General features: G+C 49.3%; 1 protein-coding gene across 4 annotated transcripts in view; it reads left to right on the plus strand.

The window, feature by feature from the left end:
• Positions 1–208: 208 nt before the first annotated feature.
• ttc3 (tetratricopeptide repeat domain 3) overlaps positions 209–15502 on the plus strand; it is a 115640-nt gene continuing 100346 nt past the window's right edge. Inside the window, exons 1-2 of one of the 4 annotated variants that reach the window (XM_087992505.1) lie at positions 209–231; positions 15258–15334. In XM_087992505.1, the coding sequence (XP_087848631.1) occupies positions 15269–15334 (66 nt within the window). In that variant the 5' untranslated portion in view covers positions 209–231; positions 15258–15268. Of the gene's footprint in view, positions 232–5289; positions 6368–6938; positions 8790–9763; positions 9889–15257; positions 15335–15502 lie in introns of those variants that run through there. The other 3 variants (XM_087992503.1, XM_087992502.1, XM_087992504.1) reach the window with 3 other exon arrangements.

Consider the following 15502-nt stretch of genomic DNA (forward strand, 5'->3'; position numbering starts at 1 on the left):
CCACTCTATTCCCCAGATGCTGCCCCGTTTATCTCAGGTTGGCAGCATCTGCACCATTTTCTTTCCGGTTGCAGCGATCAATCCGGCCGCCAGAGGGGGCCGTGAGAGCCAGGGACGTCACAGGAGCCGGGAGAGGGGCGGGCCGGACGGGGCGGAAGTGACGCAAGGTGCAGTGCATCGCGGCTGGCAGTTTGAAGGATCCGGTCAGCGACTGACAGAAAACAGGAAAAGGTAAGAGACGGGGGCGGACTGAGGGAGATCGGAGGAGAGGAGGGGGATCGGGGGGAAGGCGAATGGGGGGAGGGGAACGGGGAAGCGGAGGGGGGGGGGAGAGGAGAAGGGGGAATCGGGGGGGGAGGAGAAGGGGGAATCGGGGGGGGGGGGAGAGGAGAAGGGGGAATCGGGGGGGAGAGGAGAAGGGGGAATCGGGGGGGGGAGAGGAGAAGGGGGAATCGGGGGGGGGGGAGGAGAAGGGGGAATCGGGGGGGGGGAGAGGAGAAGGGGGAATCGGGGGGGGGGAGGAGAAGGGGGAATCGGGGGGGGGGGAGGAGAAGGGGGAATCGGGGGGGGAGGAGGAGAAGGGGGAATCGGGGGGGGGGAGGAGGAGAAGGGGGAATCGGGGGGGGGGAGGAGAAGGGGGAATCGGGGGGAGAGGAGAAGGGGGAATCGGGGGGGAGAGGAGAAGGGGGAATCGGGGGGGGGGAGGAGAAGGGGGAATCGGGGGGAGAGGAGAAGGGGGAATCGGGGGGGAGAGGAGAAGGGGGAATCGGGGGGGGGGAGGAGAAGGGGGAATCGGGGGGAGAGGAGAAGGGGGAATCGGGGGGGAGAGGAGAAGGGGGAATCGGGGGGGAGAGGAGAAGGGGGAATCGGGGGGGGGGGAGGAGAAGGGGGAATCGGGGGGGAGAGGAGAAGGGGGAATGGGGGGGGGGAGGAGAAGGGGGAATCGGGGGGGAGAGGAGAAGGGGGAATCGGGGGGGAGAGGAGAAGGGGGAATCGGGGGGGGAGGAGAAGGGGGAATCGGGGGGGAGAGGAGAGGAGAAGGGGGAATCGGGGGGGGGGGAGGAGAAGGGGGAATGGGGGGGGGAGAGGAGAAGGGGGAATCGGGGGGGGGGGGAGGAGAAGGGGGAATCGGGGGGAGAGGAGAAGGGGGAATCGGGGGGGGAGAGGAGAAGGGGGAATCGGGGGGGGGGAGGAGAAGGGGGAATCGGGGGGGGGGAGGAGAAGGGGGAATCAGGGGGGGGGAGGAGAAGGGGGAATCGGGGGGAGAGGAGAGGAGAAGGGGGAATCGGGGGGAGAGGAGAGGAGAAGGGGGAATCGGGGGGGGAGAGGAGAAGGGGGAATCGGGGGGGAGAGGAGAGGAGAAGGGGGAATCGGGGCGGAGAGGAGAAGGGGGAATGGGGGGGGGAGAGGAGAAGGGGGAATCGGGGCGGAGAGGAGAAGGGGGAATGGGGGGGGGAGAGGAGAAGGGGGAATCGGGGGGGAGAGGAGAAGGGGGAATGGGTGGGGGAGAGGAGAAGGGGGAATCGGGGGGGGAGAGGAGAGGAGAAGGGGGAATCGGGGGGGAGAGGAGAAGGGGGAATCGGGGGGGAGAGGAGAAGGGGGAATCGGGGGGGGGAGAGGAGAGGAGAAGGGGGAATCGGGGGGGGGAGGAGAAGGGGGAATCGGGGGGGAGAGGAGAAGGGGGAATCGGGGGGGGGAGGAGAAGGGGGAATCGGGGGGGAGAGGAGAGGAGAAGGGGGAATCGGGGGGGAGAGGAGAAGGGGGAATGGGGGGGGGAGGAGAAGGGGGAATCGGGGGGGAGAGGAGAAGGGGGAATCGGGGGGGGGGGAGGAGAAGGGGGAATCGGGGGGGAGAGGAGAAGGGGGAATCGGGGGGGAGAGGAGAAGGGGGAATCGGGGGGGGGGGAGGAGAAGGGGGAATCGGGGGGGAGAGGAGAGGAGAAGGGGGAATCGGGGGGGGGGAGGAGAAGGGGGAATGGGGGGGGAGAGGAGAAGGGGGAATCGGGGGGGGGGGGAGGAGAAGGGGGAATCGGGGGGAGAGGAGAAGGGGGAATCGGGAGGGGGGGGAGGAGAAGGGGGAATCGGGGGAGGGGGAGGAGAAGGGGGAATCGGGGGGGAGAGGAGAGGAGAAGGGGGAATCGGGGGGGAGAGGAGAAGGGGGAATCGGGGGGGGAGAGGAGAAGGGGGAATCGGGGGGGAGAGGAGAGGAGAAGGGGGAATCGGGGCGGAGAGGAGAAGGGGGAATGGGGGGGGGAGAGGAGAAGGGGGAATCGGGGGGAGAGGAGAAGGGGGAATGGGTGGGGGAGAGGAGAAGGGGGAATCGGGGGGGGAGAGGAGAGGAGAAGGGGGAATCGGGGGGGAGAGGAGAAGGGGGAATCGGGGGGGGAGAGGAGAGGAGAAGGGGGAATCGGGGGGGAGAGGAGAAGGGGGAATCGGGGGGGGGAGAGGAGAGGAGAAGGGGGAATCGGGGGGGAGAGGAGAGGAGAAGGGGGAATCGGGGCGGAGAGGAGAAGGGGGAATGGGGGGGGGAGAGGAGAAGGGGGAATCGGGGCGGAGAGGAGAAGGGGGAATGGGGGGGGGAGAGGAGAAGGGGGAATCGGGGGGGAGAGGAGAAGGGGGAATGGGTGGGGGAGAGGAGAAGGGGGAATCGGGGGGGGAGAGGAGAGGAGAAGGGGGAATCGGGGGGGAGAGGAGAAGGGGGAATCGGGGGGGGGAGAGGAGAGGAGAAGGGGGAATCGGGGGGGAGAGGAGAGGAGAAGGGGGAATCGGGGGGGAGAGGAGAAGGGGGAATCGGGGGGGAGAGGAGAAGGGGGAATCGGGGGGGGGAGAGGAGAGGAGAAGGGGGAATCGGGGGGGGGGGAGGAGAAGGGGGAATCGGGGGGGAGAGGAGAAGGGGGAATCGGGGGGGGGAGGAGAAGGGGGAATCGGGGGGGAGAGGAGAGGAGAAGGGGGAATCGGGGGGGAGAGGAGAAGGGGGAATGGGGGGGGGAGGAGAAGGGGGAATCGGGGGGGAGAGGAGAAGGGGGAATCGGGGGGGGGGAGGAGAAGGGGGAATCGGGGGGGAGAGGAGAAGGGGGAATCGGGGGGGAGAGGAGAAGGGGGAATCGGGGGGGGGGGAGGAGAAGGGGGAATCGGGGGGGAGAGGAGAGGAGAAGGGGGAATCGGGGGGGGGGAGGAGAAGGGGGAATGGGGGGGGAGAGGAGAAGGGGGAATCGGGGGGGGGGGAGGAGAAGGGGGAATCGGGGGGAGAGGAGAAGGGGGAATCGGGGGGGGGGGGAGGAGAAGGGGGAATCGGGGGAGGGGGAGGAGAAGGGGGAATCGGGGGGGAGAGGAGAGGAGAAGGGGGAATCGGGGGGGAGAGGAGAAGGGGGAATCGGGGGGGGAGAGGAGAAGGGGGAATCGGGGGGGAGAGGAGAGGAGAAGGGGGAATCGGGGCGGAGAGGAGAAGGGGGAATGGGGGGGGGAGAGGAGAAGGGGGAATCGGGGGGAGAGGAGAAGGGGTAATGGGTGGGGGAGAGGAGAAGGGGGAATCGGGGGGGGAGAGGAGAGGAGAAGGGGGAATCGGGGGGGAGAGGAGAAGGGGGAATCGGGGGGGGAGAGGAGAGGAGAAGGGGGAATCGGGGGGGAGAGGAGAAGGGGGAATCGGGGGGGGGAGAGGAGAGGAGAAGGGGGAATCGGGGGGGGAGAGGAGAGGAGAAGGGGGAATCGGGGGGGGAGAGGAGAGGAGAAGGGGGAATCGGGGGGGAGAGGAGAAGGGGGAATCGGGGGTGAGAGGAGAAGGGGGAATCGGGGGGGGAGAGGAGAGGAGAAGGGGGAATCGGGGGGGGGGGGAGGAGAAGGGGGAATCGGGGGGGGAGAGGAGAAGGGGGAATCGGGGGGGAGAGGAGAAGGGGGAATCGGGGGGGGGAGGAGAAGGGGGAATCGGGGGGGAGAGGAGAGGAGAAGGGGGAATCGGGGGGGGGGGAGGAGAAGGGGGAATCGGGGGGGAGAGGAGAAGGGGGAATCGGGGGGGGGGAGGAGAAGGGGGAATCGGGGGGGGGAGGAGAAGGGGGAATCGGGGGGGAGAGGAGAGGAGAAGGGGGAATCGGGGGGGGAGGAGAAGGGGGAATCGGGGGGGAGAGGAGAGGAGAAGGGGGAATCGGGGGGGAGAGGAGAGGAGAAGGGGGAATCGGGGGGGAGAGGAGAAGGGGGAATCGGGGGGGGGAGAGGAGAAGGGGGAATCGGGGGGGAGAGGAGAGGAGAAGGGGGAATGGGGGGGGGAGAGGAGAAGGGGGAATGGGGGGGGGAGAGGAGAAGGGGGAATCGGGGGGGAGAGGAGAAGGGGGAATGGGTGGGGGAGAGGAGAAGGGGGAATCGGGGGGGGGAGAGGAGAGGAGAAGGGGGAATCGGGGGGGAGAGGAGAAGGGGGAATCGGGGGGGGGAGAGGAGAGGAGAAGGGGGAATCGGGGGGGGGGAGAGGAGAGGAGAAGGGGGAATCGGGGGGGGGAGAGGAGAGGAGAAGGGGGAATCGGGGGGGAGAGGAGAAGGGGGAATCGGGGGGGAGAGGAGAAGGGGGAATCGGGGGGGGAGAGGAGAGGAGAAGGGGGAATCGGGGGGGAGAGGAGAAGGGGGAATGGGGGGGGAAGAGGAGAAGGGGGAATCGGGAGGGAGAGGAGAAGGGGGAATGGGGGGGGGAGAGGAGAAGGGGGAATGGGGGGGGAGAGGAGAAGGGGGAATGGGGGGGGAGAGGAGAAGGGGGAATCGGGGGGGAGAGGAGAAGGGGGAATCGGGGGGAAGAGAAGGTGGAATCGGGGGGGAGGAGAAGGGGGAATCGGTGGGTGGGGGGGAAGAGAAGGGGAATGGGTGGGTGGGGGGGGAAGAGGAGAAAGGGGAATCGGGTGGGGGAGAGCAGAAGGGGGAATCGGGGAGAGGAGAAGGGGGAATGGGTGGGTGGGGGAAGAGGAGAAGGGGGAATCAGTGGGGGGGGAAGAGGAGAAGGGGGGATCGGGGGTGGAGAGGAGAAGGGGGAATCGGGAGGTGGGGGGTAGGAGAAGCGGGAATCGGGGGGGAGAGGAGAAGGGGGAATGGGCGGTGAGGGGGAAGAGGAGAAGGCAGAATGGGTGGTGGGGGGGAAGAGGAGAAGGGGGAATCGGTGGGTGGGGGAAGAGGAGAAGGGGGAGTCGGAGGTGGGGGGGAAGAGGAGAACGGGGAATGGGTGGTGGGGGAGAAGGGAAAGGGGGTAATCAGAGGTGGGGGAGGAAGAGGAGAAAAGAAGGGGGTGTCAAAGTACAGATTTGAGATGGCCCTTGTGGACTCAACCTGTAAGCCTGTCTTGGTTTGTCCCAGAGATCGTACTCTGGTAGCCTGGAATAAAAACCTCTTATAGACAGTTTAGTTTAATTTTAGTCATCCCCTTTATTTACTAATAGCATTACTGTTACAACATAACACTGGTACCTATAAGCCAAACTAACTAAGTTCTGATAACCCAGGAGAGTAGGATATGAGCTTTTCAAGAGCTCTGCTGTGCTGTCACAAAGTGGCTTCCTTTATACAAAAAGTTGACAAAAACACTGCATGTTCTTAGTTAGACAGATAACAGTGAAAGATAATAATTCGTAAGGAAGAGAAGTTAGTTGATAGGTCTGTGTGTGCTTGACTGATCGCTCCTACAGGCCCTGAGCCATTCATCAGGTGGGAAAAACAAATCCAGTCGAGTTAGGCATCTGCTGGTGAGATAAGTTCCTATCAGAAAGAAGGACCAGTCTGAGCTAATTGGAAGTGTTCATAAGATAACCTTGCCCAGCTGGCATGTCAGATACCATTTTTTTACAAAATGGCTTCTTAGCAAGGAGGGCAAATTTTTGACCATAAAATGGATTCCTGACAGATTGTGTCAGAATCTCTTTTTAAGCTAGGAGCAGACTCCTGCTTTTTATCTTAAGCATAGAACCATTCTATACCTGAGGCTGAGATGTTACTGAAAAGTTTATTTAAATTGATTCATTAGTCTCGAATTAAACATGCTTTCTTTTCAGGGTTGTGATTCAAATTCAAATAAGACATAAGATCTGATTTAGTTAGAATTGATAGTGGGCTAGTCATGGTCTGTAAGAACAGCAAGTAAGTTAAAGCTTCATCGATATTACTTTTTACAGAGTTTGCATTTCATAACCAGTAATGACTACTCAAAATCATAATATCTCTGAATGCAATTAAATTCAATCCATAGCATGTAAGCACAAAAAGTTGATTTTCTACTGGCTTAGGCAGACTCAGTGCTAAAATGGTCTCTCTCTCTCTCCCTCTCTAGTGTCCTTTTGAACTCTCAAGTCAGGGACTTGTAACAGAAAGATGTTTTCCCCTCTGCGTCTGCCTAGCTTACAAGGGTAATAAGAATCCATTATAATTGACAGGACCTCACTGTTAATTACAAGGCTTTTGATGATAGCAAGTTTTGTTTCGAGGTCAGAATCAAACACTGTGATTAATTTCACAAGGGAATAGCCGTGAATTTTATCACTTGGTGTCCGATTTACACAGATTCACTGATGTTAAGGCAAATGTTTTTAGTAGCCTTAGAGCATCCTGCCATCACTTGATGAGAACAGATATTTTTATCTTCTGCATAACCTGGATTCACCCTCTTTGTGGCCTGACCCTCCCTGCCTGTCAGCTTATTTTCTAGTGTGCAGCAAATGTGTTCTATAATTCAGTATTACATTTTAGTATAAATGTTGAAGGACAAGTTTTATGGCTATAGATTTTGTCAGGGGGAATCAGAGATGGGGGAGATCGGAGATGGAAAAAGAGGAAAGGGGGTGATCGGAGATGGGAGGAGTAAGTGGAAGAGGGCGTGATCGGAGATGGGAGGAGTAAGTGGAAGAGGGCGTGATCGGAGATGGGGAATAATGAGGAAGAGCTAAGAATGAGAAAGACAGGAAGACGGAAGGGGAGGGAGTAAAAGAAGAGGGAATCAGAGAATTGGGTTGAGAGAAAGAGGAGGAATGGAAGTGAAGGGGAGAGAGAGAGAGACAGGTGTGATCAGGGAGATAGGGATGGAAGATGGCCAGGGCCAGCAAGGTGGAATTTCTACAAGTAAAGCATTGAGGTTTTCTACAGACTTCCTTCCATCCATCCGTTCACCCGTTCACACACCCATGGAATGCTCCCGATGCTGCCCCTGCTGCTCAAGGAGAATCCAGCCTAGATCCATCACCCTTGTCAGCCCCAGTGTGGGGCAAGTGGCTCAGGGCCGCCTCTCATTCTGCCCCCCTCCCTAATTGGCCAGCCATGTCTCAGCCATGGGAATCAGGCTGTGCAAGCGGAGCTCATTTCCCCATCCTGACTTTGCTGTATCTTTGAAAGAGTCACCCAATTTACCCCACCTTCTGTTCTTCTTTCCATTCTGGAAAATGTGTCACTCTTGAATAATTTCAGAACCTGTCCTGCATCAGAAACAAAATAAAGTCAACCATGTATATTCCAAACCGAGATAGCTAGGTTTCCAGATGTTAAAGACTATGAGAAATATGGTTGTAATGTGGAAAAATGGCATTAAGGTCAGTCATCAGCGGTGATCCATTTAAATGGCAGTGTAGACATGATGGAGTCTTTGTGCTCTTTCCAAAATGTTAATTTTAACGGAAGCTCTTGAAGAAGGTGGATTGTATTTTTATTTACAGTTTCGGGATAATCATGGATTCATAACATTAGGAAATGTGGTGGTTAATTTATGTTCAAGGTCCTAACACAGCCACCTGTGCAGTAAATAAGCAGTCATGTGCCAGTCGGAATCTTTTATGCCTGACTGAGAAGGCAAGTAAGAGTTTGGTGTGACATCTCACCTGAAAAATGATGCCTTTATATGCACAGTGTAGCACTTGATACTGCTCTGGGTTACTGACATAGATTATGTGTTCACGTTTCTGGGGCTTGAACCCACTGTCTTGTACTTTATAGGATGAGTTTGAGACCTAAGTCAAACATGACAAAATGGGAAAACAGGTTCTTGTTTCAATTGCTTCCACCCCACGCTGTAATATCTAATTGTATATTGTCAGAGCCCCAGATTTTTCTATGGGTCTTGCCCCATCCAATGCTGCATTCTTTCAGCATTCAATCTCTCCTGTTTTCCATCTGTGCCATGACAACTACAGAGGTGTTTTGTTAGGTTGTAGTTGGAGTGAACCATGAGGAGCATGTTATATGAACACATACAAGAAAAATGGAAAAGCTGCATGATAGTTTCTTAGTGAACCTATCAGGAATAAAAAGTAGCGGTTAATGGTTAGGGTGATGTTTAGAGAAAGAAGTGTTGATATGGTCTACACTATATCTATGCTTGAATAAATGGTTAGGGTGGTGGATGGGATGCTGATCAAGTGGGTCACTTTGTCCAGAGAAAGAAAAAATTGACAACAATCATAAAATCCTTACTAAGTGGAAGCAGGCCAGTTGGCCGATAGAGTCTGCATCGACCTTCTGAAGAGCTTCCCACCCTGACCAAACCCACCAACCACTCAAAAACACTATCCCCATAACCCTGATATTTCCATTGACTAATTCATCTAACCTACACATCCCTGGACACTATGGACAATATAGTAAGGCCAACTATGGGAGGAAACCAAAGCACCTAGAAGAATCCAACACAAACCTGGGGGAAAACGTGCAAACTCCACACGGACAGTTGCCTGAGAGTGAAATCGAATCCTGTCAATGGCGTTGTGAGGAAGCCATTGACCCACTATGCTGCCCGTTAAAGCTTTTTCACTGGTTTACGGAGGGACATCTTCAAGATCATGATGGGTAATGATCAAGTATATAATGGTATATTTGTTCTTATCTCATTGACTGAAACAGAGGTTAAAATGATCACAGAATTGAAGAGTTTAAATTATAAAGTAACATCTTCCTACAATTGGTCTGTCAAATTCTCTGCCATTAGTTCTTGTTGAAGCAGAGTTTAAAGTTCCTATAAAAAGAGGATTCAAGTACAGTCGGTTCACATATAACGTGATAGTTCTGTTCTCGTGTGATCTCACATTATAAGACAATAGCGCAATAGCAGCACCATTTAAACTAATGGGGCCGGAATCGCGTTATAGCCAATACAGGTGAGGGAAGTTCGCATTTGACAAATAACGGGTCTAAATTCTTCAATCACATTAACGTTAATTCACGTTGAAGAAACATGCGTTACACCAGAACTAACCCAGAGCTCAGTATCATTGAGTCAGTTGAATTTAAATGTAATGAAGTTAAAATTGCTTCCATTCTGATAATTATGGCACCTTAGATGTGAGACAAGGAAAATTAACCTGTGTTATTGATTCTAATTGTTATTCAGAAATATACTAAAGAAATGGATGACTAAAGAAATTGAGGATTTTGTTAAGAAAACGAAGGAAGCATATGTAAGGTATTGACAGGATAGATCGAGTGAATCCTTAGAAGAGTATAAAGGAAGTAGGAGTATACTTAAGAGGGCAATCAGGAGGGCAAAAAGGGGACATGAGATAGCTTTGGCAAATAGAATTAAGGAGAATCCAAAGGGTTTTTATAAATATATTAAGGACAAAAGGGTACCTAAGGAGAGAATAGAGCCCCTCAAAGATCAGCAAGGCAGCCTTTGTGTGGAGCCACAAAAAATGGGGGAGATACCTCATGAATATTTTGCATCAGTATTTACTGTGGAAAAGGTTATGGAAGATATAGACTGTAGAGAAATAGATGGTGACATCTTGCAAAATGTCCAGATTACAGAGGAGGACGTGCTGGATGTCTTGAAACGGGTAAAGGTGGATAAATCCCTAGGACCTGATCAGGTGTACCCGAGAACTCTGTCGGAAGCCAGAGAAGTGACTGCTGGGCCTCTTGCTGAGATATTTGTACCATCGATACACAGGTGAGGTGCCAGAAGACTGGAGGTTGGCAGACGTGGTGCCACAGTTTAAGAATGGCGGTAAAGACAAGCCAGGGAACTATAGACCGGTGAGCCTGACCTCGGTGGTGGGGAAGTTGGTGGAGGGAATCCTGAGGGACAGGAAGAACGTGTATTTGGAAAGGCAAGGACTGATTCGGGATAGTCAACATGGCTTTGTGCGTGGGAAATAGTGTCTCACAAACTTGATTGAGTTTTTTGAAGAAGTAACGAAGAGGATTGATGAGGGCAGAGCAGTAGATGTGATCTATATGGACTTCAGTACAGTGTTCGACAAGGTTCTGCATGGGAGACTGATTAGCAAGGTTAGATCTCATGGAATACAGGGAGAGCTAGCCATTTGGATACAGAACTAGCTCAAAAGGTAGAAGACAGAGGGTGGTGGTGGAGGGTTGTTTTTCAGACTGGAGGGCTGTGACCAGTGGAGTGCCACAAGGATCGGTGGTGGGTTCTCTACATTTTGTCATTTACATAAATTATTTGGGTGCGAGCATAAGAAGTACAGTTAGTAAGTTTGCAGATGACACCAAATTTGGAGGTGTAGTGGACAGCGAAGAGGGTTACCTTAGATTACAAACAGGATCTGGACCAGATGGGCCAATGGGCTGAGAAGTGGCAGATGGAGTTTAATTCAGATAAATGCGAGGTGCTGCATTTTGGAAAAGCAAATCTTAGCAGGACTTATATACTTAATGGTAAGGTCCTAGGGAGTGTTGCTGAACAAAGAGACCTTGGAGTGCAGGTTCATAGCTCCTTGAAAGTGGAGTCGCAGGTAGATAGGATAGTGAAGAAGGCGTTTGGTATGTTTTCCTTTATTGGTCAGAGTATTGAGTACTGGAGTTGGGAGGTCATGTTGCGGCTGTACAGGACATTGGTTAGGCCACTGTTGGAATATTGCGTGCAATTCTGGTCTCTTTCCTATCGGAAAGATGTTGTGAAACTTGAAAGGGTTCAGAAACGATCTACAAGGATGTTGCCAGGGTTGGAGGATTTGAGCTATAGGGAAAGGCTGAACAGACTGAAGTGTCGGAGGCTGAGGGGTGACCTTATAGAGGTTTACAAAATTATGAAGGGCATGGATAGGGTAAATAGGCAAAGTCTTTTCCCTGGGGTCAGGGATTCCAGAACTAGAGGGCATAAGTTTAGGTTGAGAGGGGAAAGATATAAAAGAGACCTAAGGGGCAACTTTTTCATGCAGAGGGTGGTACGTGTATGGAATGAGCTGCCAGAGGAAGTGGTGGAGGCTGGTACAATTGCAACATTTAAGAGGCATTTGGATGGGTATTTGAATAGGAAGGGTTTGGAGGGATATGGGCCAGGTGGAGGCAGGTGGGACTAGATCGGGTTGGGATATCTGGTCGGCATGGACATGTTGGACCGAAGGGTCTGTTTCCATGCTGTACATCTCTATGCCTCTGAAAATATCAGAAAACAAGATGGTTATGATGGCCTAGCCCACACTACATATTCAACTACAGTCCTGATGCAGATTCAGAAAATCGTGTTTCACCCTACCATGAAGTGACAAATGTAATTTGGTCCTTCCTGTTCCGAATTATGTGAACATCGTATGAGTAGGTAATGTGGAATTTTGAACTGTAAGGCATTTTGATAGTTCTAATGACTCATGACTGACGATCATTCTTCACTAGTAGCGTGTGAGTTATCTTTGCATACGATTTAATAATTTCTCAAGCATACAATTTAATAACTCCCTTGCCACAACGAAGCAAGAAGGGTTCGATTATATGGTCACTCTTTTCTTTGTCTAGTCTATCTATATTGCATTATTTATTTCTGAGGAGAAAGTTGATTGTTGTAATTGGCAATTTTTTATTCACCTATTCTGGGAAGAAATTTTCTTACCACATGAGATTGGTCAACTCTCCATCACGTCATGTTTTCTGTGTGAAGCGGTAATTTACGTGAAGCTGGAGTCTGTTTCTAAAAGGGAAATTTTTTTTCTAAATGATTTCTGTTACGTCAAAACAACCTTTCTTCCATGTAGTCTCTGCTAGATCAGATCTACTGTGCAAAACTTAACACTATTAAGTTTTTTGCCTGCCCTATCTTTGTACGGATTTACACATGCCTTTAAGATCATTGCATTTAACTACATTTTAATTTCACTATTTATCCTACTCTATTTAATTTGAAGCTCTGAAAATTAGACTATGAACATTTATCTGAATTGTTCCCCCTTATTAAAAAAACAGTCTGATAAAGTTGTATTCCTTAATTGAAGTTCATACAGTTAAGAATATTTTGGCTCTACCATCAATATTTGTCATTTTGAAGTTTAAGAGTGGAGCTCTCCAAACATATCTAACATAATAGAATTATAATAGAAAATGGATGTACGATGTCAGGTGTACAGATCAGCATTCTCTTTCTCACACCTATTTTTTAAAAAGATTTTGTACGCCACCTTGCCCTGGCTGCAAATATATAGTTACAGTATTACTACCTTGTGACTGAAGTAGGTGGAAACATATTGACAATAAAAACAGAAATGCGCTTGTGTACAATCTACGTTGAAGCTTCTACGTTGCCTGCTTGCTTTAGAATGGAAAGTGAAACTTAAAAAAAATGTATTTTCAGTTTTAATTATGAGTAACAGACGAATCATGTAAGAATGAAACCTGTATCTGTGGCACCAAAACTCTAATATGAGGATGGAGTTGCAATAATATTTTGCATTCATGCCTGGACATTATATGTACTTATGTACGTAATGTGATTGCTGTAATGTTCCTTTTTCAAGGGCAAACTGATTAAACATATCTCCTAGCATCAGCATTTCTCAAGCTGTAGATAATAAGAATTTAGGGAACAGAAGTATAGTACAAGATAAAAACCTTAACTTCTTGTGAAGAGATCAAGAAGAAATTATGCAGTAGTATTTGGGTTCAGTGAATTTCAACATGGAGAAATGACAGAATTTAATTGTGGGTTTTGGGAAACACTCATCAATGGCTGGAACATGCTTCCTAGATAAGAGACAATTACAGCAAGACACCCCTGCTTTTGTATTCGAAACCTGTTGCTAATAAGGCCAGCATATCATTTTTCTCCTTCAACTGGTGTTTAAGAATACCCAGGTTTCATTGCACCTCCCCCTTCCCCAGTCTATTGTCATTCAGGTATTCTATCTTCCTGTCTTTGTTACCAAAGTAGGTAATCTGAAATGCATTTGTCCACTCACTCAACCTGTACAAATCATGCTGACACACCTCTGTATCCTCTTCACAGACCACCCTCTTACCCAGATTTGTGTCATCTGCAAAGTTGGGAAATACATTTATTTCTCTTATCTAAATAATTGTATGCATTGTGAATAGCTAGGGTCCAAGCCCTGTCACCTGTGGTACCCCACTAGTAACAGTCTGCCACTTGGAAAAAAGACCCATTTGTTCTAACTCCTTGTTTCTTGTCTGCCAATGAATTCTTGGTCTATATCATTACACTACTCCCAATTCTTTGCAGTTTAATTTTTCATGCTAATTTCTTATGTGACCTTATCAATAGCCTTCTGAAAGTCCAAATAAACTGCAACCACTGGCTTCCTCTTACCAAGTCTACAAATTATATTCTCGAAAAGTTCCAATAGATTTGTCAAGCATGATTTCTCTTTCATAAATCCATGCTGACTCTCTCCAATCCTGTCACTGTTTCCTAAGTCTGTCCTTTTACAATTACAGGTTATCATATGTTGATAACATTTTTTAACAGTTTGAATTTTAATTTAGTAGCATATGGATTTGGTCTATTTGATCTATTTATTTAGGTCAGTCTTTTTGAAACCATGATTTTAAACCAGTATATATCAGAGGGCTGGTAACAGAAGCCATACTGAAGAATTATGGAAGTTTGTTGATGTTGTGGAGTTTTATGTCAGCAGAGAAAAGGCATTGAAAGACATTAGTCTTTTTGGTTTAGAATAATCAAGAATTGATATTTATTTAAAGCTTTTGGGTAACTCCATGGAGATCCAACTGAAGTCTGATATAAGAATTGATTTTACTCAAAAAATGAGATTGTTTGGGTCAGGAAAGGAAATAAATTAGTTCAATGTAAGGATCTCAATTGTGCGAATCAAAGAAGAAGATTTCTCAACTCTCAGATCCAAAACTGGCAGCATTTGCACCATTTGTGAGGAACACCACAGCAACTCCTTAAAGTTCCTTCCAAAGCGCATCTCGAAGTGGTGAACATTACCACCCAAAAAAAAGACAATACCCGCAAATTTCCTTCCAAGTCATGCAGCAGCTGACCTTGAAAACCTTTATTGTTCCTTCACTGTTGCTAGGTCCAAATCCTCGAATTCCATACTTAACAGCATTGTGAGTATACCTAACACAACATCCACTACAGCAATTTGAACAGGTGACTCATCGCCACCTTCTTCAGGACAGTAGAGATGGGCATTAAATGCTGGCTTTGCCATTGATCAAACATCTCATGAATTAAAAATTATATTTTTAAAAATGATAAATATTCAAGTTTCTGACCTTTTGAGTACTGAATTTTAGGAAGAGTTGATTTTCTACTGCCTTTGGAGTGAAATGTATACTATCTTTTGAAATATTTTTTCAGAATGTTAGGAAGTCTTAACCTATTCCCCATGTAATGTTGATCTTAGTAGACAATGAGTCTTCCCCAATGACTTCTTCAGATCTACTGGTGGTAAGTAGGGAATTCAAGGATGCCTATTTTGACTCTGGATTTTAAGGATTCAATACCTCTACATCTTGGAATAAGAAGTAATATTGGTATATAGTATTCCTATAAATTTAAAGTTGTGTCCAGAATCCATAAAAACTTTGAAGGAAGCATAACATAAATGCTGCTTGTGTGAAAACGTTTGTGCCAGTTTGAGTTATGCTGGTAACCTTTAGTATCATGATTTTCATGGGAGATCAACAGCGTTCACGAAACAGGTTTTAAGATTTTTTTTATTTTTAAAATATAATTTTAACTTTCCCCTCCCTGTCCGTGGGTCATGAGGGGAGGAGATATCTGACTATGGCAGATAAGACTGCAATCTGGCCACTTTATCCTTCTGTTTGGGCTGACGAGGACGGAGTCTGCCGAGGCTTTTCTCAGTGTCATCTGTGCAAGAGTGAATGCACCTTCTTGTTGAGTTTCAAATATCCATTCCTTGTTTAGGAGCTAATGATTGGTTTGGTTTTTCACTCAGATGGAGGAAGCTTTTGGTTTGTGCAACTGGGAAATTGATTTCAGTGTTCATCATTATGTGTGAGTAATATTGTGTACTGGGACCTTAGTCCTTTGACTTTCCTTCTGAAAACGATATAATAATGCTGTTTCAGATTCCACAAGCATGGATGATTCCAGCTCAGACTCAGATGACAGTAGGACGATCGTCCATCATCAAATTAGATTTATGGTATGTTATTTTATATGACGGGAAGAATCTGTTTGTCGTTATTTAAAATGAAAGATCCTTTGTTGTGTGATATACAGTGTAACTATAAGCAAAAGCAGTAGATTTTGAAATTGAGAAAAAACAAATATTCTTGGGAACTGCCAGCAGGCCAGTCAGCTTATATTCAGT

The sequence above is a fragment of the Chiloscyllium plagiosum genome, unplaced genomic scaffold, assembly GCF_037043375.1.
Source record: "Chiloscyllium plagiosum isolate Xiang-an unplaced genomic scaffold, Cpla_swu_hap1 HiC_scaffold_12, whole genome shotgun sequence".
Lineage (NCBI taxonomy): Eukaryota > Metazoa > Chordata > Chondrichthyes > Orectolobiformes > Hemiscylliidae > Chiloscyllium > Chiloscyllium plagiosum.